Raw genomic sequence first — 25,547 nt, 5'->3', positions numbered from 1 at the left:
ATTCAGAGTTGTCTTGTATTTGGGTAAATATGGGCCCTCTGGCTCAACTTGGCTACTTCCAGCAAACCAATACGTGACAGTCTGCAGTACCAACCTCAGCTTCTTGCCATATTTTGGGCTGGGGGAACCCCAGATTATGCATTATGTGTGAACCAGTCCCATAAAGAGGGGTGGGGGGGAAGGGGAAGAGAGTTTCCTCACCACTTGTCCTTCGCCTGCAATCATTTGGGTGGTTTTGTTTTTTCGGGAAGAGAATGCCACGAAGAAGGGAGAGTGAGTAATAATTTAATCCAAAAAAAAAAAAAAAAGGTGGCTAACAATCTAAGGAAACAAGAGGTTCACAACCAAAGGGTATACATAATTGTTTCTGCTCACTGAAAAACAAGTCTAAAGGTTAAAAAACAAAACTAAAACAAAAAAGGCACATTACAGCTCTGTAAAAGCAGGCGGCAGTTTTGCCCAACTTTGGTCACTCTTCGCCAGAGTCCTGGCAGTTCCAGAAAGATCCGTCCTTTCCGTCACCAGAACTACCACTCAAGCTGTCGGAAAAGTGGGGAGTTAACACAACAGTTATGCCATGTGGGCCTCCACATCGAGAGGAGGTCAGAGAGTTCTCGGCAGTTGGGAGCCCAGGGGACGGACGCTGAGACAGGAGTTCATGCTTCGGCTCAACCCAGTAGCCAGACTGCCGAGAGAGAAAAGTCGGCCATCAAAAGGAGGGAAGGACAAGTGAGAAGCAATGCTTGGCTGTGGTCAAGGAAGGGAGATGAGTGTTCTCCCTCTATAATGCGCAGAAAAGATAGCCCTGTCTTCCGTGTTTCCCCGACCAATGATACAGAGCAGGGGGAACACACAGCACAACAACTGGATATAGGGCAAGTTCGATTGCACATTAGAGAGGGAGACTGAGACTGATTGAGGAGGCTGCCTTTCCCTCCTGAAGAACCAAGGGGAGCAGAGAGTTTGGCCAACTGCAAGAACGAAGAGCAGAGCTGGTGCACGCTGAAGGCAACTCCATGTATTCATCAGCAAAGGATTAAAGCAAGGTGGGAAGATACTACTGATCAGATAAAGAGGCCTGGAGGAGGAATATGCTTTCTGAGCCGAAACCACCCGACACCTCTAAAACTCGGCACGCCAACTCGGTTGGCCAACAAAGAGGCGAAATGTCCTGGCTCCTCTCAGTTCTTTAGCAACCAAAGCTTATCATCTGCCCCTCTCTCCTCCTTGGGGGAGCGGGACGCAACCTCCAGGAAGCAGACCTCTCCCCCGTTTAAGAGAACACAATAGTCCCACAAGCAAAGCGGCATTCAGGAGGAGTTTTAATTAACAAAATGGTCCGGGGGGAGGGGGAGAAAAGTGGGGGGGATGGACTGTGAGGGAGAAGCGGGCAGGGGCCAAGAACCCAAAGAAAGAGAACGCAGCGTGGCAGTCACCTGCAAGACCATATACAAAGAAGCCCTCTGGAATTTTTGTCTGAGCGCAAAAAGCCAAAAGCATTCAGAACCCAACTTTGCCGTTCCTCCCTCACAGACGCCGAACGTTGTATGTACATATATATTCTGCTCATTTTTTTTAAATTAAAAAAAATTTGCAAACTCTGCTGTAAAGTGGGTCTACTTGCCGATGCTTGCTTGGCACAAGGAGGCATGCAAAGCGAGTTGCCGGAGGCTGCACAAAGAGCAGGTTTTGGCAATGACAGAGAGAGAAAAGAAGGAAAGTCCTCACAGCTAAAAAAAAGAAAGAAAGGAGCAAGCAGGATTTAAAAGCCACTGAAGTGAAACCATATATCATCCCCCCCACCCATGGCGTTGAATCGGAGCTACAGCTACAATGGGTTGCTTTCCCGTTGGCTTCACAACTGTTTTTAGAGGATGCCACCCTCTCTTCGCTCTCGCAGCTCAGGTCAAAGTTCGTAGCAGCATCGACGCGAGAATCCTCAAGAAGTGTCAGGCCAGTGTTCTTGGCTTCAGCAGTGAGTTCACAGGTCAAAGTTCAGTCAGTCCGGAGGATCATGGGGGGATGCTCGCTGTCTTCATCCAATCGCAAGGCGCTGGTGTCGTCCTCCAGGCAGGCCCCGCCCACTGCACCCAGGTCCTCGGTGTAGGCTGCAGAAATGGATGGCAGAAGGGGGCAGCATTGAGAGGAAAGAAACTCATTTGTGGGTGGAGCCAATGGGCACCTACAAGGTCACGAGCCTGGAGATGCCACCAGGGATTAAACCTGGGACCTTCTGCATGGCAAGCAGATGCTCCCTCACCCAGCTATGGCCCAATCCCTAGGGCCTCTTTATGCAGAAAAGGTATTACTTCTTCTCTCCCCACTTGTTCTCTTAAGTTGTCGTCGGGGGGGGGGCGGGGGGCTGGTGTCACAAGAACAGCCCAGCTGGGTCAGGCCCACGGAGGCCCATCTAGTCCAGCATCCTGTTTCTCACAGTGACCCACCAGATGCCTCCGAGAAGCCCTCAGGCAAGAGGTGAAGGCATGGCCTCTCTCCTGCTGTTGCTCCCTTGCAACTGGCATTCAGAGGCCCCTGTGCCTCATCACACCCCTCTTCAGGGGGTGAAGCAGACGGGTATATAGGGCAGGGCTTTTTTATCCAGACTTTGGAACTCCCTTCCACAGGAGAACCTTCCGGCCTCATCTGTCCTGGCCTTCTGACGTCATGTAAAGACTCTGTTTTGGAGGGCTTCTGGGGTTAGCATTCGCATGCTGCCTTCTCTCCTGCTGGGTTTTTGGTTTTCTGTTCCATCTGCTGCTTTGGTTTTATTAGTTACAGCAATTGCTTTTTTAAAAAAAAGGTTTTGCTTTGTTTGCAGCTTTGAATACTTTTTGTTTTGTTTTAACACAAACACAAAAAGTGTTTTACAAGTGCTTTAAAAACAAGCAAAATAAGCACATCACCAACTTCCCCATTCTGGGGCCAGTCGACATATAAAGAAACCCTTATCTTGATTAAGGCCTGCAGAGATGACAGCAAGCCTAGTTATAGATTATCACATTGGCTTCCCTTGGAATTTTTTGTGTTGAAGGCTCTCTAAGGAATGAGGCCTGAACCTCCTCTTTTTGTGTTACAGATTTTTATACTGCTTATATAATTGCTTACTCCCTATGTTCTGTGTTAAAAAGCTGGGCAGGGATCAAAAGCTCACAGCTCCTGTTCCACAGTTTGGCTTGGGAGGGGAAAGAGTTTTACTGGTTAACCTTTGGGAGGGAAGAGAGGGTTTGATTTAATTGGGCAATCAAATAAATAAAATAGTGTAGGGAACTTGAGTGGTCCTGATTGGTTTGTTTAGAAAAATTTGGAAGGGCAGGGGGAGAATAAAAGGAGGCTTGGCTGCAGCAGAGAGTTAGTTCAGGTTAGTTTGAGTTGGAGTTGGAGTCTTGGAGAGCCAGGAGAGAAGAGCTGCAGAAATTAGAGCTGAAAAAATCACTGCAAGAGTTAAGCTGAAAACTCTCTTGAGAAATGAATCACCCTCAAAGCAGCTGAAGTAACAGCCTGGAGCTGAACATCCAGTACTGGAGAGGAAGGGCCAGACCTGAAGTGGAGCAAAGACAAGAGCCAGGCTCTTTGCAGAAGGCGATTATAAGAAAACTCCTGATAGGGACTCTGGGTTATGACACAGTATTAGGTGCAGGTTAGATTGGATGCGTTTTTCTCCTACTTTATTTGTTCCGTTATGCTCATATGGCTGCTGTTTCTTTGTACATAATTTTCCAAACAAACTACTGTTTTAGAGTGAGATTTGTCTTTTTGAATTTAACAATCCGTAGCTTCTGTCTGCTTTCCCCACCCCATTCTTAGAAACTTTTCCACACAACCTAACTTTGAATGAAATAGAGGTCTGGAATGCAGGGATGTGCACAAAACCAATCTGGTTTGGGGCCCGGTTGAACTGGCTCCAGTTTGAGTTCAAACCGAGTCGGTTCGACCGGTTCAGAGCTATACTGGTAAAGGGGAATCCGGTGAAGGTTCCCCTTTATCAGTACAGGGGCAGGGGGGCTGTCCTAAGTCTAGGGGGTGAATTTAATATTCACAAGTACAAGCTGTGGCAGCAGCGGCTTCCCCCTCACCCCAGCTGGCCTCTCCTGAGTAGCACGGGCTGGTGACAGCCCGGTTTGGGCCTCTATGTACACACGACGGCCATTTTAGTAACCTCTGAGCATGAGCAGAGGACATCTGCATGACCATACAAACTGTGTGGTCATGAAAATGGCCTTTGCTTAAAATCACTGGACTGGTGGAGACCAGGCTGTGACACAGACTAAAAAAAAAAAAAAGACAACCATTAAAAACATGCATGTGTCTGCTGTGCATATGCGCCCGGTACTTCCGGCCAATGAGGGCAGCAGAGAGGTAGGCTGCCGCCCCGAAGGTTTTTGGAAATAAACGACGCCGGCAGGGGAATGAGGCCGGGGGAGCGGGTAAGTGCTCCCTCCCCCCACCCTTAAAGTGCCAAGCCCGGGGCCTTCGAACTTCAAACCGGCCCCGGTGTTCGAACCGGTCCGGAGGCCTCTAAAATGGCCTCCGAACCGGTTCGTGCACATCCCTAGCTGGATTGGCTTTTGCTTGGGGATTATGGGAGTTGTAGTCAACAGCATCTGGGAACCCCTGTTAAGAGGGAAGACTGCTCCCCACCATACTGCACCAAGCCAGGAAAGCAGCTCCCGTTTCGTTCTTACCATGTCTTGTAGGCGAAGAAGGCACGTAAGTACCTTTAGCCACAGCGGCACTGTACGTCTGTGCTACTAATGGCCGGTCATGTGTCGCAGACTCTAGAATTTCATTGGCTGGCTCCATACTGCCGTCCAGTCTATAAGAATCAAATGACATACTGTAGAATGGTTGCACTGGACCCCGTTATGACAGAAACACAGAAAGCTGCCTTATACAGAGTCAGACCACTGATCCATCTAGCTCAGGGCCGGCTACATCAGGGCTGCTCAACTTCAGGTGTTGACCTACAACTCCCAGAATCCCTGACTAATGGCCACTGTGGCTGGGGATTATGGGCTGTGCCAGTGGGCCATGTCCCCATCCCGTTGGTTGGGCAATTCCAAGGGCAACCGAATCAGGCATGCTACCACCTTTTCAAAGACCATAGCCATCAGGACATTTCCAAGCTGATATTATATATCCTCACTGGCAAGAGAACATCTCCTACTACAAGGCCAGATTTCTACAAAACCCTAGAAAGCTGCCTTCTACTGAGTCAAACCATTGGTCCATCTATTTATTTATTTTTAATTTATTTATCAAATTTGTACACCGCCCCAAACCTTCGTCTCTGGGCAGTTAACAATAACATTAACATCTAGTTCAGTATTGTCTACACAGACTGGCAGCAGCTTCTCCAAGGTTGCAGGCAGGAATCTCGCTCAGCCCTATCTTGGAGATGCTGCCAGGGAGCGAACGTGGAACCTTCTGCTCTTCCCAGAGCAGCTCCATCCCCTGAGGGGAATCTCTTCCAGTGCTCACACATGGAGTCTCCCATCCAAACGCAAACCAGGGTGGACCCTTAAATATTATATTCTGCATGTTCTTCTTCATAGTGAATTCCAAAGAAGCAATACAGTAAGATACACCACGAGGCCCTCTCCCACTCGGGGGCAGGGGCAGAGACTTACTTGTGCTGTTTCATCAGTGTGCATTCGCCCCCTTCCTGAGGGTCCAAATTGTACATATACAGATACCCGTCAGCAGCTCCCACCAGCAGACGGGGGATCTTCTGAATTCTAGGAGAAATCACAGAATGGCCAGGTCAGAAATGTGGCTTCTAAATGGTCAGAACATGCAGTGTCCGAAATGGTGGCTTTCCTCCCGGCGGCTGACCTGGCCATACTCATGGCAGAAATCCGGAAACAAGAACCCTGGCGTGATCATGCCACAAGAAACTTAAGTCCAGGGTTCTGGTGGGATTTGCTTCCATGCAGAAGGATAGCACTAGTAAAACCACCAATTCAACAGGAATTCAATCTTGCTGCTCTGCTTTATAACTTGTCACTCTGTGTGTGGGGGGACGGGACCTCAGATAAACTCCAACCCCTGAAACCTGCACAATCTCTATCTAGGGAGGGCACTTGAAGCAGGTCTGGGGAACCCCTCCTGACGCCCATCACTCACGTGGCCAACGTGCAGATGTTTTTGTGCCCGCAGAAGGGGAGGCGGACGGTCGCAAAGGCCCGGCCTTGGTTGAACATTTCGGTCACCTGGGTGGGCAGGTAGTTTGTGGAGTTCATCAGAACTCTCCCAAAGTAACCTGTCCAGGTTGTGGGCTCCTCCGGAGGTCTGAAAGTTAGGAAGGAGAACAGAGATGAAGAGGGACACACTGTACCCCATGCGCATTGCAAGAAGAGCTCTGCCCGTTTGAGCACATTTTGGCCTAGGAATGTGTGCAAAAGTCTACACAGGAAACTCCCTCCTACTGAGTCAGACCCTTGGTCCATCTAGCTCAGTGTTGTCTACACTGACTGGCAGCGACTCTCCAAGGTTTCAGGCAGGATTGAACCTGCAGATCCCAACCAACAATTTGGTAGCTGTCATCCACATTCCGCACAGCAGTTGCCACAAACAGTCTGATACCAAGGGTTGCGACATCTCAGTGCAGGTGCAAATGCTTTCAGGCACAGCTGAGACATTACATACTACGAATCAGAAGGGTGAAGTGCTGCAGGGAGGTTTTTCTTATGACTGCATTCGCCCATATGAGTCTTCTAGGGCCCTCCGTTCATCGTCTCAGGCCCTACTCATGGCCCCGCCAATAACAGAGATCCGGTTGGCACAGGGCCTTTTCGGTTGTGGCCCCTCAGCTTTGGAACGCTTCGCCATGCTCCCTCCCTCAGTGTTTTTAAAAGAACACCACATCTTTTTAAAGAGGCTTTTTAACGCCCCTTCTGTGGTTATATCTTGTAGGTTCTTTAGCTTTTATAATTCTCAAGTTTTTGCTTTTAAAATTCTTAATTTGAAATTCAATAGTGATTGTGGTTTTTAACGTGACGTTCAACTGGTTTATTTAATTGGGTTAATTTCATTCCTTTTATTGCATATTGTATCTATTTTATTGTTATGAGCCACCCTGAACAGCAATGTATTGGAGGGGCAGGGTATAAATATTTTAAATAAATAAATAAATAAAAAATACATACACAGGACACTGTGGGTGAGATTTCAAGCACAGTGTGGTTAAACTGTGAGACGGCCACATGAATGCAGGGGGTCCACACAGCTAGGCTTCGCTCACTGGCCAGCCATGATTCATGCCTGCCACCAACCCACCTCTTCCTCCAGATCCTTTTCTGGCACACAGGCAGGGGGCTGAGAAGAGGAACAGGTCTCCTCTCATTTGCACTGGGATATAAAGAGGGTAAGGGTCAGGGGAAGCCCTCTCCTCCTCCTCCTCAGAAAGGACTCCTGCCGTTTCTTGCCTTCTCTAAGATGGCAGTGGAAAGGAGACCTCTTGGGAGACCTGTGTGGTGATGGGTGTCCTGCTCGCCAGACAGCTGGGGGCACTTGCCACTGGTGAGCTGGCAAGTGGATTTGTGGATGCCTGCACATGAAGCCAGGCAGGAACATCAGAAGATACTTTCTACCAAGTCCATCTAGCTCAGTATTGTTTACACAGACTGGCAGCGGCTTCTCCAACGTTGCAGGCAGGGGTCTCTCCCAGCCCTATTATGTCAGGGAGGGAATTTGGAACCTTCTGCATGCAGCTACTCTTCTCAGAGCAGCCTCATCCCCTATGGGGAATATCTTACAGTGCTCACACATGGAGTCTCCCATTCAAATGCAAACCAGGGCAGGCCCTGCTTAGCAAAGGGGACCATTCATGCTTGCTGCCACACGGCCAGCTCTTGGATCTGGGCTGTGGGCCATCAGCTAGCCATCCTTCATCAGAATGTCAGTGGGGGTGTGTGTGTGCATGTGTGTCCATCCCAAGTCTTAGAAGCTTACTTCTCCTTCACAGTCTCCAGTTTGAAAATGTGCACTGTCTCCGTGTTACTGGATGCGGACAGAAACATCCCATCCATGCTGAAGGCCAAGGAAGAGATGCTCACACACCTGCGCGAAGAGAAACAAGAATGGCAAGTCAGTCCTGATGTGCTTGTTCGGGAGAAACAAGACAAGCAGCTTGCCTTTTCCTGCGCCTCGGAGGTCCACGCCAAACAGCGCTCGAAACAGATCCCTCTCCCAGACATCTGCCTTGCAGAAGCCATGAGGACCCTGGCATGCCTCAAGGACTCTCCAGGGAGATACTGAAGGAAGAGTTCCGGAGAACTCAAAAGCTGCCCTGCTACTTTGTGAGACTGGAGCGAGTCAGAACAGGGTACTGCTGTGCCGTAACCTATGAATCTTTTCTGTACAGAGCAACATGGCCGTCTATGGTTTTTCCATTCACTGAAATAACTTGCAGGGCACACGTTCTGCTGAAAAACAGAGGAAATCTACTGGGAAGAACGAGCTTCAGGGGTCGAGCATCTAACCGAGTAAAGAGGCACTTGCTTAAAGTGATGATTCTCTTTATTGAGCAGGGGGAGAGCAACTGACCCTATCCAGCCCCAGCACAGTATGCTTCCAGTGGCAGTTGCTGGTGTCTAGCTTATGCTTCTTTAGACTGTGAGCCCTTTGGGGATAGGGGACCACCTTATTTATTTTTCTTTGTAAACCACTTTGGAAACATCCGTTGAAAAGGGGTATATAAACATTCATAGTAGTAGCACATCACCTCTTCACTCCCCTTCGGAATTCAAAGAGTTTCTGCCCCTCTGGAATGGAAAATACCCGGATCACGGTCCCCTAATGGAATAAAAGAAGAAGATTAAACACACGTCATTGCCCAGTTTAAATATCTGCTCTCATACTTATGCAACGAAGCCAAACGACTGGCATCCAAAGAGCTGCTTTCGGCACAACCAATGGGATTTTCAACCCCCACCCCGTTAAAACACCAGACGACTCCTAAGCCACAACCAAACGTCTTCTGAAGACACCCCGTTCAGTTCAAAAGCAGCTTGCTACATGGTATTTGGAGGGCGGAGGGTAGTAGAAGTGTTGTTGTTAGAGATCCACAAGCACAATGGTCCCTTGGAGACACAGAATTAGCTGTGCAATTCTTTGGATCTGGGTCAGCCATTTGAATTTGCTCCATAGGCTACGAGCATTTCGCTGAGCTTCCCAGAAGACTCAGAACCGGTACCTTTTTGGCAGGTGGGGTTGATTGGGAAGGGCAAGCAGAATCGGGAACACTGGAAGTGGCCTTATACCGAGTCAGACGCTGGGTCCATCTAGTTCAATGTTGTCTATGCCAGTGGTCCCCAATTAGGGCTCCTCCAGATGCTGCTGAACTACAACTCCCAGCATTCACAGTCACAACTGTAGCTTGGGATGATGGGAGCTGTAGTTCATCAACATCTGAAGGAACCCTGGTTGGGGACTACAGGTCTACACTGACTGGAAGAAGCTCTCCCAGGTTCCAGGCAGGAGTCTCTCCCAGCCCTACCTGGAGATGCTGCAAGGGAGTGAACCTGAGACCTTCAGCATGCAAAGCAGATGTTTTTCCACTGATCCATGGCTCCATCCCCTAAGGGGAATACCTTCCAGTGCTCACACTTCTAGTCTCCCATTCATATGCAACCAGGGCAGACCCTGCTTAGCTAAGGGGACAATTCATGCTTGTTCCCACAAGACCAGCTCTCCTTCCCAAAAGACCCCAAGGCCTGCACCTTTCCTGACTTGGAAATGTGCAGACCACTGTCATCATCAGGGATGTGCACGAACCAGTTCGGAGGCCATTTTAGAGGCCTACGAACCGGTTCGAAGGCCCCAGGTTTGGCACTTTAAGGGGGGGGGGAAGAGTGCACTTACCCTTCCCGCCGCATTCCCCCTGCTGGTGTTTATTTCCAAAAACCTTCAGGGTGGCAGCGTACCTCCCTGCCGCCCTCATCGGCCGGAAGTACCGGGCGTGCATGCGCCCGTTGCGTGTGCTGCAGATGGGCGCATGCGCGCCCGGAACTTCCGGCCGATGAGGGCAACAGGGCAGAAGGGAAATATGCTGCCACCCCGAAAGCTTTTGGAAATAAACGATGCCGGCGGGGGAAATGTGGCGGGAGGGGTAAGTGCACTCTCCCCCCCCCTTAAAGTGCCAAGCCCACCGCTTCCGGATCGCCCGGCCACGATTCCATGCACATCCCTAGTCGTCACGGCTGCTGTTGCATCAAGGGATACAGCAGCATATCGGCTGTACGACGGGGAAGGAGAAGCTAACAGGCAACCGGTGCCGGGAGAACTCCCAGGATTTGTAGGGAACTGTCTGGAATAACTTGATTCCTCTGCAATTGAAACTCCGATTGTGTAACTAGGATTGCAGAAGGTGAACAGAACCCCAGCTGGGAGGAGAATAAAGCACCATCTAACACGGTCAAGGCTAAAAGCTGGGAGGGGAATGGCGAGGACCCAAACGACAATTCAGAGTGCAAGCATCTTGTGCTGGATTATGCAGCGACAGACATTCGCAGCTAACATATGTAACCAAGGACAGGCAGCTGGCAAATCATTCTTGCTATTTTATCTTGATGTTCATTGTCTTCTTCCTATAAATTCCACATACCATTCAGGACACCTTTTAAAGACCGGACAGAGTAATATCAATGCTTTAGCAATCAAAAAACACAGATTCAAAGCTTAGTAGTAAGAGTTTTGTTTCTTTGTTCTGGTCTTGTGGTAGCAAGCATGGCGTGTCCCCTCTGCTAAGCAGGGTCCACCCTGGCTTACATTTGAATGGGAGACTACATGTGTGAGCACTGTAGGATATTCCCTTTAGGAGATGAGGCCGCTCTGGGAAGACCACCTGCCTGCTTGCATGCAGAAGGTTCCAAGTTTACTCCCTGGCATATCCAGAATAGGGCTGAGAAAGACTCCAGCTTACAACCTGCCAGTCTGTGTAGATCAGGGATTCTCAACGTTGGGTCCCCAGATGTTATTGGACTTCAACACCCATAATCCCTAGCCCCACTGGCCTTTGGTTGGGGATTATGGGAGTTGAAGTCCAACAAAATCTGGGGACCCAACGTTGAGAACCCCTGGTGTAGACAATACTGAGCTAGATGCTCCAATGGTCTGACTCAGTATACGGCAGCTTCACATGTTCCCCCAAAATAAATTTTCTCCAGATGTTGTTGTACTACAGCTCCTATCATCCCTAACCACAATGGCCTTGTTTGAAAATCCCCGACTTGCGCTCTTTTCTGCAACTTTCCAAGCTCTACAATATCCGAATGGGGTGATCAGAATAGAATATAATATTCTATTACGTTTAATTTGAGGACCTAATATGAGGATCACACTATTGTGGCTTTTGACTCTTCTTCCTAGTGGAACAGCATTTTTAATTCCAGCAGCAACACTGAAGCCCAGTTCTAACAATCAAATGAATCAAGGTTTGTTGGATTAAGAATGAGGAACACGTATTCGCTTCCTCCTCTCGTGCCTCCAGCTGCATTGAGAACAACTGGTTGGTTAAGCCACAGCTTTCCATCGCATCCAAACAGGGAAACGATAGCAAACCAATTCCCTGGTGTATAGACAGTGCCTAAACCACAGTTTCCAGTTCAAACGTCATGGCAAACCGTGGTTTAACAAACAAGAAAGTTAAAATCAATTCTACCAGGTGCGCAAGGGGAGGAGAGAGGGAGCGAGCACATGGACTCATCTATCTTTCCTGATTCAAACCATGGTCTATGGTTCCTGATCCAACAGGAATCCAACCCTGGTTCCCGACAAATCCCTTTGGACATTTCAGCTAAAAAAAAAAAGGGGGGGGGGGAGAGCAGCAGGAAACATGCAGAGAAAAACACCCCCCCACACCCACACCCCTCTTTCATTTTATGCCCGACTGAATATGCTACTACGAACTTTACCTTTTCTGATGCTGTGGCCAGTTTGGTGCCGCTTGCATCAAAAGCCAAGGCAGCCAAAGGACTGTCATGGGCGGGGATCATATTAGCAGCTCTCTAGAAAACAAACGTTGGCCAAGAACGTAAGAGCTTAGCACAGGGCGGCCAACTCCACACGTTGCCCAGGACTGCAGCTGCTAAGTGTCGGGGGAACCTTACCAGATTGATGGTGTCAAAGACCTGCACTTCTCCAATGGTTGCGCTCCCCGGGTAGGCCAAGTAACAATTGTCATTGTTAATGGACAGTGCACACAAACCTAGAAAAATAAGGGAAAGGCAGGCATCACAACTAGCCACCTAATGGCACAGCAGGGAGGTAACTTGCCAAGGGAGCAAGAGGTTGCTGGTTCAAATCCCCGCTGGTATGTTTCCCAGACTATGGGAAACACCCGTATCGGGCAGCAGCAATACAGGAAGATGCTGAAAGGCATCATCTTGTACTGTGCAGGAGGCGGCAATGGTCAACCCCTCCTGTATTCTACCAAACACAACCATGTGACTCTGTGGTCACGAGGAGTCGACACCAACTTGACGGCACAACTTTACCTTCACTTTAAGCATCACAACAGACTGGAACACACCTAAGAATCTCACAACAGCAGATTCACTAGAACAGGGTGGGCAAATCCAGCTGTTGTGGAACTACAACTCCCATCATCCCCAGCCACAATAAACTGGCTGGGGAGAAATAAATAAATTAGCAGGGGGAGAGCAACTGGCCCTATCCATCCCTAGGGGTGTGCACGGAACCGCGGAGCTGCGGTCCGGCACTGGGGTGGGGGGTTCCTTTGGGGGCGGGGGGGGGGTTACTTACCTGTCCCGCCGCTTTCCACCTTTGGCACCGTATTTTCTGTAGCAATGGGGCGGCAGGATACCTCCTCAGCTCCTGAGGTCTGACTTGACGGGGTTGTGGGGACAGAGTCGAGCAGCACAAGAGAGAGGGCTGTACTCTCTCCAACTACCAAGCAGTCCGCCTTCATCAAAAGCAGTGCGCACCAATAAGGACCATGTGGGGTTGATTCTGTCTGTGCCCTGCTTTCCCCCACCCTTGTTTTCTATCCTCACTCTTTTCCTTCTGTCTTGTCTGCCCATTTAATTTAAATAATCAGTTGCTAATCAGACACAAGGCGGGCTGGGACTTCCGCGGCTGAAGCCGCCTACAAACCACCCCGCTGCCGCCGCTGTCCCAAGGGCCACTAACACTCGGCTGCTCCGCCCAGGGCAGGAGCCGCCGACCAACTCTCTCCCCACCGCGGCTGGCCAAAAGTGAGCGAGGCACCAAACCGTGCGCTGTGCTGCCGCCTCTGCTTCCGACCCCGCAGTCCTCCACAATAGGCTGTGCTGCTGCTTAGATGCAGCGTAACCCTCGCTGGCGACGCTGCTCCATGTGGAGCTCCCGCCGCCAGCAGAAGCCCTTGGCTGGAGGCCTGCAGGCCCAAGAAGGCCGGCCGCTGGGGCGACCGTCGGAGGAGCCGCTCGAGCAAGCTCCTCCTAGCCAGCGAGGGACCAAACCGCAGTACCGGCTCGCTGGATGCTGCCTCGCCACCGCCGCCCGCCGCCGCATCGGCTCCACGTGGAGGTGCCGCAGCTGCCGCCGCCGCCAGAAAAAGCCCTGGGCCGGAGGGCAGAAAAGGCCTGCTGCCAGGGCGATCGTCGGAGGAGCCGCTGAAGCGAGCTCGTCCCAGAAAGGAAACCAGCGCTGGACTGTAGCGCGCAGTCAAGCGGGGAAAGGGGCGGCAGAGAGGTATCCCGCTGCCCCATTGCTACAGAAAATATGGCGCCAAAGGTGGAAAGCGGCGGGAGGGGTGAGTAAACCCTCCCCCGCCCTTAATGGAACCCCCCCCCCAATCCATCCGAACCCGAACCGCCCGTCCCCGGACCGTTCCGGAGGCCTGTAGAATGGCCTCCAAACCGGTCCGGGCACATCACTATCCCTCCCCAGCACAGCATCCCTCCAATGGCTGCTGCTGGTGTCTGTCTTATGTTTTGTTTTGGTTTTGGTTTTGAAGATGGTGAGCCCTTTGGAGAAAGGGAGCCATTTCTTTTATTTATGTATATACTGATGCAAACTGCTTGGGGAACTTTTTGTTGAAAAGCGGTATATAAATATTTGTTGTATTTGTCGTATGATGGGAGTTGCAGTTCAACAACAGCTGGAGGGCCAGCCTTGCCAGACCCTGAACTAGAACCACGAGCATCAAGGTCTGAATCCACGGCCAGATGCCCTTGGGAAGCCGACAAGCAGGAGATGAAGGGAGCAACAGCAAGAGACGCCCCCTTTCCTGCTGTTGCTCTCTTGCAAGTGGAAATCAGAGGCATCCTATAGCCATTAGGACTAGCAGCCACCGACTGACCTGCCCTCCATGAATTTGTCTAATCCTCTTTTAAAGCGGTCCAAACTAGTGGCCATCCATGGGTGTCCACAGGACTTTTCCCCGCTGGGGGCAAAGGCTGTAATCTTACGCCCACTTACCTGGGAGTAAGCCCCACTGGATCCAATGGGACGGACTCATTCCGGGTGCGAGTGGGGGAACCAAGCCCTTCTCCGGACACCCACGTGGCCATTGCCACATTCCGTGGCAGCCCCTTCCAGATCAATCAACTGTGTGCTGCCCTGCCCCCTGGGCTGCACAACCCTCCCCTCCCTGGACCCCCCCCCCAAAATAAAAAAATCAAACCACTATTAGTGACAGGACTTGTAGCTGTTTTTAACTGCGGCGCTATTCAACGTGATTTTTAACAGGGATTGCAACTCGGCGATTCAGTTGGCAAAGAATTCCGACGAACAGAAAAGAGAAGATGCAGAAGGCCAAGGGCGAGGAGAGTCCGTCCTTACCTGCAGGGTTGGGGGGCGTCTCCCTGATTGTATGCAACACCTTCATGTCCCGTATGTTGTGTATGTACAGAGACTCTTCTAAGCATACTATCAATCTCTGTGGGAGGGGAAGGAGTCAGAAATAAAGACAAAATCCCACAGCAGGATCAAGCTTCAGAGTCAAGTGGCCTGCAAAAGGACGGGCCACTTTTCCAAATGGTCATTACTATCCCACAAAGAAACTCAGTTTCAGTGTAAATTCTTGATTCTAGCCACCTACAAGTCCATGCAAAAAACTACGAAAAGTCCTTCTCCACCACGGACAGTGAGGTTACACTGACTAGAGCAACTAAGCTCACATAGGAACAGAGGAAGCTGCCTTATACCGAGTCAGACCTTTGGTCAATGGAGCTCAGTACTACCTACACTGACTGGCAGCAGCATCTCCAGGGTTCCGGGCAGGAGTCTCTCCCAGCCCTACCCGGAGATGCTGCCAGGGAGTGAACCTGGGACCTTCTGCATGCAAAGCAGATGCTCTGCCACTGAGCTACGGCCCCATCCCCAAAGAGCGAAGTGGCTCTGAGCATGTACCGAGGACAGAGAAAGCTGCCTTATACCGAGTCAGACCATTGGTCCATCTAGCTCAAGACTGTTTACACTGACTGGCAGCAGCTCTCTATGATTTCAGACAAGAGTCTTTTCCTGCCCTACTGGGAGATGCTAGGGATTGAACTGGGGCCCTTTGCACATCAAGCAGGAGGACCTCTGCCACCAAGCTACAGCTTCTCCCCCCCTTGTTGAAAGCTCCAAAAGCATCCCTACTCACCTGCCTGTTGAGCTTGACAGCCAGGATTGTATTGGAATAGCTGTAGTTGCAGATCTCCGTCCCCTTCTTGAAGTGGCAGACCTTCAGCTTGCGAGGGGCTTTGAGGCTCACGAGGGCCACCAAGCTGCTGGAAAAGAGCCTCTCCACAATGCACACGTCTTCTGTGTCCGCTGTGAGGTCAGAGCGGAAGAGGAGAGAGCCGTGCGGGGGGGGGGAGGGAGGGAAGAATCACTGCAGGTCAATTGCCCCAAAGAACGCCAAGAGCTAGTCACACCTGAAATCAGCACACGTACACACACACACACACACACACACACACACACACACACACAGAGCCAACCAGTGTTACCTGGAACAGGGATTCTGAGATGTTGTTGACTACAATTCCCACCATCCCAAGGTGCAGTGGCCTTTGGCTGGGGATCTTGGGAGTTGTAGTAGTCAACAACATCCAGGAATCCCTGTTACAGGGAATTCTGCTGCCAACCGATACAACTATCACCTCCCCTCACTCCATCGGCACAGGCAAGGCACCATGCAAGAGCAGGAATTCAAGCCCCGTTCCATTTCCTCAATGTGGCCCAAACCGCAGATCAGGTGTGCAATATACAAACATGCATTGTGTTCATTAACTAGAAATGAATGCTCGTATGAACTTCCATAGGTAGAAATTCACAACATACTTATCCCAAAAACAAACACTCTGAAAACAATAATACAAGGTCCCAAAACCTCATCCACCAATCCATAAGAAGCCAGGTCACATGATCGTTAATGCGGCAGGACAAGCGTCCGACTCGGCTTCGGAAGCGGTGCACACTCCCAGATTCTGGCCGGGTGCTAATGAAAACCTGGGTAAGAGGAGGTGGTGAGAATCTGTGAGGCAGGAGCTGGACCAGACGCTGCCATCTTACCCAGGGCTTTGATAAGGTAGAAGGAAAGTGTGCCCTACTGAGGTTGCATCTCTTTCCCTCTCCTCTTATCCAGGTATTCATTAGCCCACAAATGAAAATGGGGAGTTGTGCATGGATTACATATTAGAATATGGAATCAAAATCAAACAACAAAAACAACAGAATTCAGCCATTCCGGGTCCTTGGGAAGGACTCGATGTCTGGATAAAACAAACTAGTCAATAACACCTGTTTGACTGTGTAAAATCATCATCATCATCATAATCATCATCATCCCCCAGTGAGGCACTACCTTGGCGTGGTTGTGGGGCTTGTGTGCTCTGATGAAGGTGAGAGCTATGCCAGAGGTCCAACCATACTGGACAGGTCTCACCAGAGGAGCCAGACAAAGAGTGCCTCTCCCATCAACAATATGGTGAGACGTAACTTTAATAAATCTATACCGGATCAGTCGTCGCCCGGGTCAACAAGGACCGCGCCAGATGCTATAGTCCCTGGACATCTGGTGGAAAGTGGGCAACAGCACTCAGGATCTTCAGTTCAGCAACCAGGGCTGGAGACAGCAAAGTTACTGGAAGAAACGTCGCTTAACTGAAAAAAATATATGAAAAATGCCAACAAGGAAATAGTGATCTGCTATTACAAGTCTAGTCCAACTAGAAGAGGTTATTTAAAAAGAATGTACCAAATTTGGAAAGAGAAGCATCCAGACACAGAAATAACAGAACAAAGGCTAGCAGACCAGAGAAGATTCATAATAAGAAATCAAGTATTCACAGGAGTTGAGCTGGAAGAACTGCAAAGAGCAACACAGGCTCAAGATATGGAAGAAGAATTATCACCAATTGAAGAAGTTGCTCAGGCGCAGGTGGAGGAGGTGTTGGAAACAGAGGATGCCACTGTTGCTGAACTGTTTCAAAATCAAAACCAGGCAACCTCCCCTTTGCCTTCACCTCAAACACCCGAATGCCGTTTAACAGAAAAGCAACAAGAACTAAAGCAAAAAATAACTGAGCACATGTACCAAACAACCACCAGGGTTCGACTTCCAGCTCTAAAAAGAGTTGCCAAAAAACAACTTGCTCAGGCATTAAAAGATGTCAATGCTGCACTTGCAGAAATAACAACCAATAATTTGCAAGAAACAAACCAACTAATGTACAGTGCAGCAACAACAACAACACAAGAGCTCGGATATAAGATCAGTGAACCTGTCAAAAAAGAAAGCAGTACATCACCTAAATGGAAGATTAGATTAGAAAATAAAATCTCCAGGCTTAGATCAGATGCTAGTAAATTGAAAGATATGAAAGACAAGAAGCTGAAGAATGAAAACACCAAACAGTATCTGATCCAAAAATACCACCTAGATTCAAGGAAAATTAGAGAAGTCCTGGAAATAATAAAGCAGCAAATAACAGCAGTGTCAAAGATTAGCAGATATGAAGCCAGAATTACACAACACAGGCAGATTCTCCAATTCCAGTCGAATCAGAGACGTTTCTACCAAAGCATAGAAGGAGAAACTGCAAGAAACCTAGAAACACCAAATAATGAAGAAACAGTGCAATTCTGGCGGAAATTATGGGACAATCCAATATATTATAATAAAAAAGCAGGCTGGATGAAAAAGGTCAAAAAATGTAACCAACAAATGCAAGATCTAATAATAACACCAGATTTAATAAGTGAAAGAGCAAAGAAAATTAAAAATTGGACTGCACCAGGCGACGATGAACTGCATGGCTTTTGGCTTAAACACCTAACAAGCCTTCATAAACAACTATCAAAACAGTTCAATCACATTATGAAAGGCGGTGATATTGAACAATGGCTAACAACTGGGAAAACTCATCTCATCATGAAAGACTGAGCAAAAGGTGCAGTTCCAAGTAATTATAGACCGATAACCTGGCTGCCAACCATGTTCAAATTATTAACTGGAATAATAGCAGATGAAGTGATGCAACACTTATTAACTAACAAACAGCTTCCAGTTGAACAGAAAGGAAATTGCCCGAACACCAGAAGCACAAAAGACCAGCTGCTGATTGACAAAATGATTTTAGAAAATTGCAAGAGAAGAAAAACCAATCTAAGTGTTGCACGGATTGACTACAAGAAAGCCTTCGATTCATTGCCTCACACATGGATACTAAAATGTTTAGAAACAACTGGTGTCAGCAAAAACATTCAGATATTTATTAAAAAAGCAATGAGCAGGTGGAGTACACAGTTAACAATCAATGGCAAGGCACTTGGACAGGTTAGCATTAGAAGAGGCATTTTCCAAGGGGACTCACTATCCCCTCTATTGTTTGTAATCGCCATGACCCCACTTTCACAAATTCTAAACAAAACAGGCCTCGGATACCAAACATCTAAAACATCCAGTCAAATCAACCATCTGCTGTACATGGACGATCTGAAGTTGTATGGAAAGTCCCAGTCAGAAATCGAATCACTGCTAAACACTCTCCGTATATTCAGTAGCGATATAGCAATGGAGTTTGGACTAGACAAGTGTGCTGCATTAATAATGAACAGAGGGAAACAACAAAAACAGAAGGAATAGAACTGCCCAATGGAAGCAAGATCAAGAACCTGGAAGAGAAAGAACATTACAAATACTTGGGCATTCTCCAGGCTGATAACATCGCACACACTGAAGTTAAAAGAAAAATTGGAAGTGAATGTATCAGGAGAGTTAGAAAAATCCTCAAGTCCAAACTCAATGGCGGGGACACCATACAAGCCATAAACACCTGGGCTATACCTGTTATCAGATACACTGCAGGAATAATAGACTGGACCCAGGCAGAGCTAGAGACGCTAGATCGTAAGACCAGGAAAATCATGACCATCAATCATGCTCTGCACCCCCGCAGTGATGTAAATAGGCTCTACCTCCCTCGCAGCTCAGGTGGAAGAGAAATGCTGCAAGTCCATAAAACAGTAGAAGAGGAGAAAAGAGGCCTTGAAGAATATATCAAGGACAGTGAAGAAGATGCACTTAAAATGGTCAAAAACGAGAAACTATTCAACACCAATGAAACAAAGCAGGCCTATAAGAAAGAACAAGTCAAGAACCGAGCAGAAAAATGGAGAAATAAGCCCCTGCATGGTCAATATTTGCACAATATAAGTGGAAAATCAGACATCACCAAGACCTGGCAATGGCTTAAGAATGGCAACTTGAAGAAAGAAACAGAGGGTTTAATACTGGCTGCACAAGAACAGGCACTAAGAACAAACGAAATAAGAGCCAAAGTCGAAAAATCCACAACAAACAGCAAGTGCCGCCTTTGTAAAGATGCAGATGAAACAGTGGACCACCTGATCAGCTGTTGTAAAAAGATCGCACAGACTGACTACAAACAAAGGCATGACAAGGTAGCAGGGATGGTACACTGGAACATCTGCAAAAAATACAAGCTACCTGTAGCCAAGAATTGGTGGGACCATAAAATTGAAAAAGTGGAAGAAAATGAAGATGTAAAAATATTATGGGACTTCCGACTACAAACCGACAAACATCTGCCACACAATACACCAGATATAACTGTAGTCGAGAAGAAAGAAAAACAAGTGAAAATAATCAACATAGCAATACCAGGGGATAGCAGAATAGAAGAAAAAGAAATAGAAAAAATCACCAAATACAAAGATCTACAAACTGAAATTGAAAGGCTGTGGCAGAAAAAGACCCAAATAATCCCAGTGGTAATTGGCGCCCTGGGTGCAGTCCCAAAAGACCTTGAAGAGCACCTCAACACCATAGGGGCCACAGAAATCACCATCAGCCAATTACAAAAAGCAGCTTTACTGGGAACAGCCTATATTTTGCGACGATATCTATAATAACCAACAGTATTGATGATAAAGATGATGATATTGATGATAAGAGAGCCAGCGTGGTGTAGTGGTTAGAGTGCTGGACTAGGACCGGGGAGACGCAAGTTCAAATCCCCATTCAGCCATGAAACTAGCTGGGTGACTCTGAGCCAGTCACTTCTCTCTCCGCCTAGCCTACTTCACAGGGTTGTTGTGAAAGAGAAACTGAAGTATGTAGTACACTACTCTGGGCTCCTTGGGGGAAGAGCGGGATAGAAATGTAAAAAAAATAAATAATAATAATAATAATAAAATTCAGCCATCCCAGGTCCTTGGGAAGGACTCGATGTCTGGATAAAACAAACCAGTCAATAACACCTGTCTGACTGTGTAAACAAGAAATAATAATAATATTCAGGACAAGCGTCCTACCTGGCTTAACAATCATGTGAATTGGTTAATAGAGAGAAGTAGGGATGTGCATGGTCCGGAGCAGTCCGGACCAGCACCGAAGGGGGGCCTTTCTTTTAGGGCGGGGAGGGCTTGCTTACCCCTCCCGCCTCTTTGCCCCCGCCAGAGGCCGTATTGTACCTCGTAAATGGGGCACTGGAAGCCAGCCGCCCCCGCCGCCACCCCCCCCCCCGCGAGCGGATTAGGGTCAAAAATTAGTAAAGTACTGCCGCTGTCCCACCCTCCCTCCCCACCGCCCCCCCGAGTGCTCACTGCATTGTTTCCAAAAAAAGAGAGGAGCTCGCGAACAGAGCTCCTCTCTCGGCAAAGTCTGTGGCCCAACTGGGGCCTGGGGCGCGCACGCGATACGACGTCTAAAGGAACTTCCGCCGGAGGCCCGGTCTACCCGGAGGGTTTCCAGCACCCCATTTATGAGGTACAATACGGCCTCTGTCGGGGGCAAAGAGGCGGGAGGGGTAAGTAAGCCTCCCCGCCCTTAAAGGGGGACCCCCCACCCGGACCCGGACCGGCCAAGTCCGAACCGGTCTGGAAGTTCGGTGGCCTTTAGAATGGCCTCCAGACCGGTTCGGACACACCCCTAGAGAGAAGGGCTGGTTCTGCATGCAAGGAGATGCTCTTCCACTGAGCTATGGCCCTATCCCTTCAGATCTGACAGCACCCACATGTAGCCTCCCATCCAAATGAAAACCAAGGCACACCATGCTGAGCAAAGGGGACAATCCATGCTCGCTGCCGCAAGACCCACCCTCCTCCCCGCTTTGAGCGGTTTTGAACCGACAAGGCATGCTAAACCACAGCCGACAGAGCCTCCCCAGCAGATCAATGGATTGACGCTTTGCAGGACAGCTGGCTGCAAAGAGGCTTCAATATTACAGTGGGGAGAGGAAAGCTGCTAAGTGGGTGAAGACAACAGAATGGGGGCTGGGGGTGGAGGCAGCCTCCTGCCAGCTGAAGGTCTGAGCGCTGGAAAGAAAAATGTGACTAAGAGCTTGCGCCAAGAGAGCGATTCTAGGCAGCGGCTGAGGCTTCCTGGCCAAAACCATGAGTATAAATCCAGCCTATTGAGCAGCACAAGAGTGAATGTTTGTAGGCTAGGAAAACTGCCAGGACATTTATTATTATTTATTTATTAAACTTCTATACCACCCAAACTTTCGTCTCTTTCGACATTAACACCTTAAGGAGTTCTGGTTCTTCTACCGGCCCTATCAAGCAAGAGACACCAATTGTCTGTGACCCACTGCACGCATTTCTGAAACTCTGGTGCAAAAGCCGAGCGTAAACGCCAAGGCATGGCCGTAAACAGAAGAGCACTGTGTGTGTCTGTGGCAAGAAATGCCGGTGTGACACCGGAGTACTCAAAGCAACAACATTTGCCAAGTATGGTGTGGAGCAGGGGTTCTCAACCTTGGGTCCCCAGACGTTGCTGGACTCCAACTCCCATAATCCCCGACCAAAGGCCACTGGGGCTGGGGATTATGGGAGATGAAGTCCAACAACATCTGGGGACCCAAGGTTGAGAATCCCTGCTGTGGAGAGATCCTCAGAGCTCCAGTACGTTTTACATCAGTGGTTGACATCAGCGTTTTACATCAGTGATCTTTGAAGGGCATCAGGTGCAGCTAGAAAAGCGCTGGGCATGCTGGGAGTAGCTCAGGGCTCGACAAATCCCAGGCGCCAGGGAGCCATGGCACCTAGGAATTTAATTTAAGTTAACCTAGACGTCAGAGGTGGAGTTGTTTCCTCCAATCTTTGTCTGTCCCAGACAGCCCTGTTTCTCTTCTAAGCATGCTAGTTGTAAAAGGGATACAGAGAAGCCTGTTTCTCATCTCCACACTACTCCTGCCTTTTCAGTGTTGACCCATTTGAACCTGCCAAGGCCCTGTTCAGCATCTCAGGCCCTGCTCATGGCTCTGCCACTAACGGAGTTCTGGTTGGCAGAGACTTCTCGGCTGTTGCCCCTCAACTTTGGAACACCCTCCAGGAAGAGCTTCAGCATGCTCCCTCCCTCAGTGTTTTTAAGCAACAACTAAAGACACTTGCTTTTAAAGAGAGGCTTTTACATATTTTATCCACTGCTTATATCTGGTAGGTTTCTTAGTGTTTAGCTGTTATGGATAACTTTTAATTTCAATTTTTTTAAAAAAAATCATCAGTTTAATTGTGGGCTGGTCTTTTAATTAAACAAACAAACAAACAAACAAACATTAATTGCTCTAGACTGTATCCATTTTATTAATATTGTAAGCTGCTCTGAGCAGTACAGGCAAACCTTGCCTGTATCTGTGGTCAGGCAATTGACACCCAATATACTGACTTTTCCTGAAGTCAAACCATTTGGTCAAACGGAGACTAGGGATGTGCACAAACCGGTCTGGAGGCCCTTTTACGGCTCTCCGAACTGGTTCGAATGTCCGACGGTTCGAAGGTGGGAGGGAGATCTATAAGGACAAGGGAGGGTGCTCTAACACCTCCTGCCAGATTTTCCCCACCGGCGCTACCTTTTAAAATGATCCGGTGGAGCAGCAGCGTACTTCCTTGCCACCCCAGTGCCTCCTTGGACCAGAAGTGTCCAGAGGTGCCCGTGTGCATGCGCGCTGGGCATTTCCAGTCCGAGGAGGCACCGGGGCTGCAAAGGAGGTTTGCTGCCACCCCGCCAGACCGTTTTAAAAGGCAGTGCTGGTGGGGGAAATCTGGCAGAAGGGGTAAGAGCACCCCCCCATCCTCAAAGATACCGCCCCCCCCACACACCCCTTTGAACCACCAGGTGCTGGTTCTGGGCACACCTCTAACAGAGACATGTTGTGGCTCTTTTTTTTCCTTTTCCCCATTTTAGTAAACAAAATTTATTAGCGGGCACACACACCTCTGCTCATCTCCCTTTTGCCTTGAAGGCTACTGGCAAAAGGGGTACATATAGGTGCACTGCAGAGAACACCAGACAGGACGGAGGAATGCCACCTCTGCCGGGGCTGGGGACCTTGGTCTTTGCCCTCGCTTCTCAGCTGTGGTGAGGACCCCCAGCCTGGTGGTCAGCCCAGCTCTGTCATTTGGGCAAAAGGAACGGGGGTGCCATCGGTGTGGATGGGATCCTCTCTGGAATGACCGGCAATACAGCTTCAGGAAAAATCAATTATCAAAACGTGACCAGAAGATGGCGGGGGCGGGGGGAGAAGGAATGAGAGCAGACACTTACTGCATTCATAGATCTGCTCCAGTTTATCCACCGAAGAGAGGGAGAAGAATTTGTAACCGGTTTTGCTGCCCACAGCTAAGGACCTGTGAAGTGAGAGGCACAGACAGACAGACTCAGTCAAGCGTGGGGATCGAAGAAGCTCTCCGTTTTGCCAGACGTACAACAGACTGCCCCAGGCTTTCTCCTACAGAGCAAATTCAACTCACCTGTTTGTCCTGCATCCTGACATAGGAACACGGGAAGCTACTGTGTACTGAGTCAGACCACTGGTCCACCTCGCCCAGTGAAGTCAGAGCAGAAGTCAGACCACTGGTCCACACTGACTGGCAGCAGCTCTCCAGGGTGGCAGGCAGGGTCTTTCTCAGCCCTACACAGTGGCAGGAGATGATGGGAATTGGAGTCCAGTGACAGCTGGAGAGCTAAGTTTGCCTACCCCGATCTAGCTTAGGGATTCTCAACGCTGGGTCCCCAGATGTTATCGGACTTCAACTCCCATAATCTCCAGGCCCAGTGGCCTTTGGCTGGGGATTATGGGAGTTGAAGTCCAATTACATCTGGGGACCCAACGTTGAGGATCCCTGATCTAGATAACCACTGTGGAATTTGCCAGCAAACTCCCTGGGGAAAATGCACTTCTTGCATAATACGTTCCCAGCCTAATGCAAGTCATTTCTAAGTGAATGGTGGGCAGCTGGGAGTGGGAGCAAGATCTGGGTAAGCGCTTTCCCCAGTTACTGCTGAGCCTTTTATTTTCTTAAAACACTATAAACCTCAAGAGAGTCAGATATTGATCAGACAAAACAATCTGCATCTCAGCAAGTGAAAAAAACAACAAACAAAAAACCTCATTTCCCTTTCCCCAGCTCTACAGAGGAAGGCTGAAATGCTTGGCTGTAAAGGGCCCCCAAAGGAAAGCTTTTGTTTCTGAACTTGTTCTTTAGATATGGGCCACCCATTATTCAGAGATCACCACCAACTGTAAGAGGCTCTGAATGTTTTACAATTGTTTAATTCCTGTTTTAACAGCTGGCTTTGTTTGTCTTTGTGTTTTTCAAATTTATTTATTTATTATTATTTATACTATTTCTATATCGCCCTTCCAAAAATGCCTCAGGACAGTTTACACAGAGAAATAATACATAAATAAGATGGATCCCTGTCCCCAAAGGGCTCACAATCTAAAAAAAAAAGTAAGATAGACACCAGCAACACTCACTGGAGGTACTGTGCTGGGATGGACAGGGACAGTTAAATGTTATTTAACATTTTATATCCTGGTCTTCCTCCAAGGAGCCCAGAGCGGTGTACTACATACTTGAGTTTCTCCTCACAACAACCCTGTGAAGTAGGCTAGGCGGAGAGAGAAGTGACTGGCCCAGAGTCACCCAGCTAGTTTCATGGCTGAATGGGGATTTGAACTCGCGTCTTCCCGGTCCTAGTCCAGCACTCTAAGCACTACACCGCCTTGAGCCTTTGGAGCCAGGCGGTATATAAATGCAAGTAAATAAATAATAAATCAAGTGTCCAGACAGCCAGGTGGCCC

The 25,547-nt window shown here is 48.9% G+C and overlaps 1 protein-coding gene across 2 annotated transcripts in view; it reads right to left on the bottom strand.

The window, feature by feature from the left end:
* Positions 1 to 269: 269 nt before the first annotated feature.
* Positions 270 to 25,547, bottom strand: part of WIPI2 (WD repeat domain, phosphoinositide interacting 2) — a 40,653-nt gene continuing 15,375 nt past the window's right edge. Inside the window, exons 2-12 of one of the 2 annotated variants that reach the window (XM_053276556.1) lie at positions 24,005 to 24,087; positions 15,590 to 15,759; positions 14,785 to 14,881; positions 12,108 to 12,205; positions 11,913 to 12,005; positions 8,723 to 8,793; positions 7,951 to 8,058; positions 6,124 to 6,288; positions 5,628 to 5,735; positions 4,683 to 4,813; positions 270 to 2,108 (exon numbers count right to left, since the gene is read on the bottom strand). In XM_053276556.1, coding sequence (XP_053132531.1) covers positions 1,996 to 2,108; positions 4,683 to 4,813; positions 5,628 to 5,735; positions 6,124 to 6,288; positions 7,951 to 8,058; positions 8,723 to 8,793; positions 11,913 to 12,005; positions 12,108 to 12,205; positions 14,785 to 14,881; positions 15,590 to 15,759; positions 24,005 to 24,087 — 1,237 coding nt within the window. In that variant the 3' untranslated portion in view covers positions 270 to 1,995. The remainder of the gene's footprint in view (positions 2,109 to 4,682; positions 4,814 to 5,627; positions 5,736 to 6,123; positions 6,289 to 7,950; positions 8,059 to 8,722; positions 8,794 to 11,912; positions 12,006 to 12,107; positions 12,206 to 14,784; positions 14,882 to 15,589; positions 15,760 to 24,004; positions 24,088 to 25,547) is intronic. The other variant, XM_053276557.1, reaches the window with a different exon arrangement.

The sequence above is a fragment of the Hemicordylus capensis genome, chromosome 13, assembly GCF_027244095.1.
Source record: "Hemicordylus capensis ecotype Gifberg chromosome 13, rHemCap1.1.pri, whole genome shotgun sequence".
Lineage (NCBI taxonomy): Eukaryota > Metazoa > Chordata > Lepidosauria > Squamata > Cordylidae > Hemicordylus > Hemicordylus capensis.
Note: the sequence above shows the minus strand (reverse complement) of the source record. Positions and strands in the feature narration are given on the sequence as shown.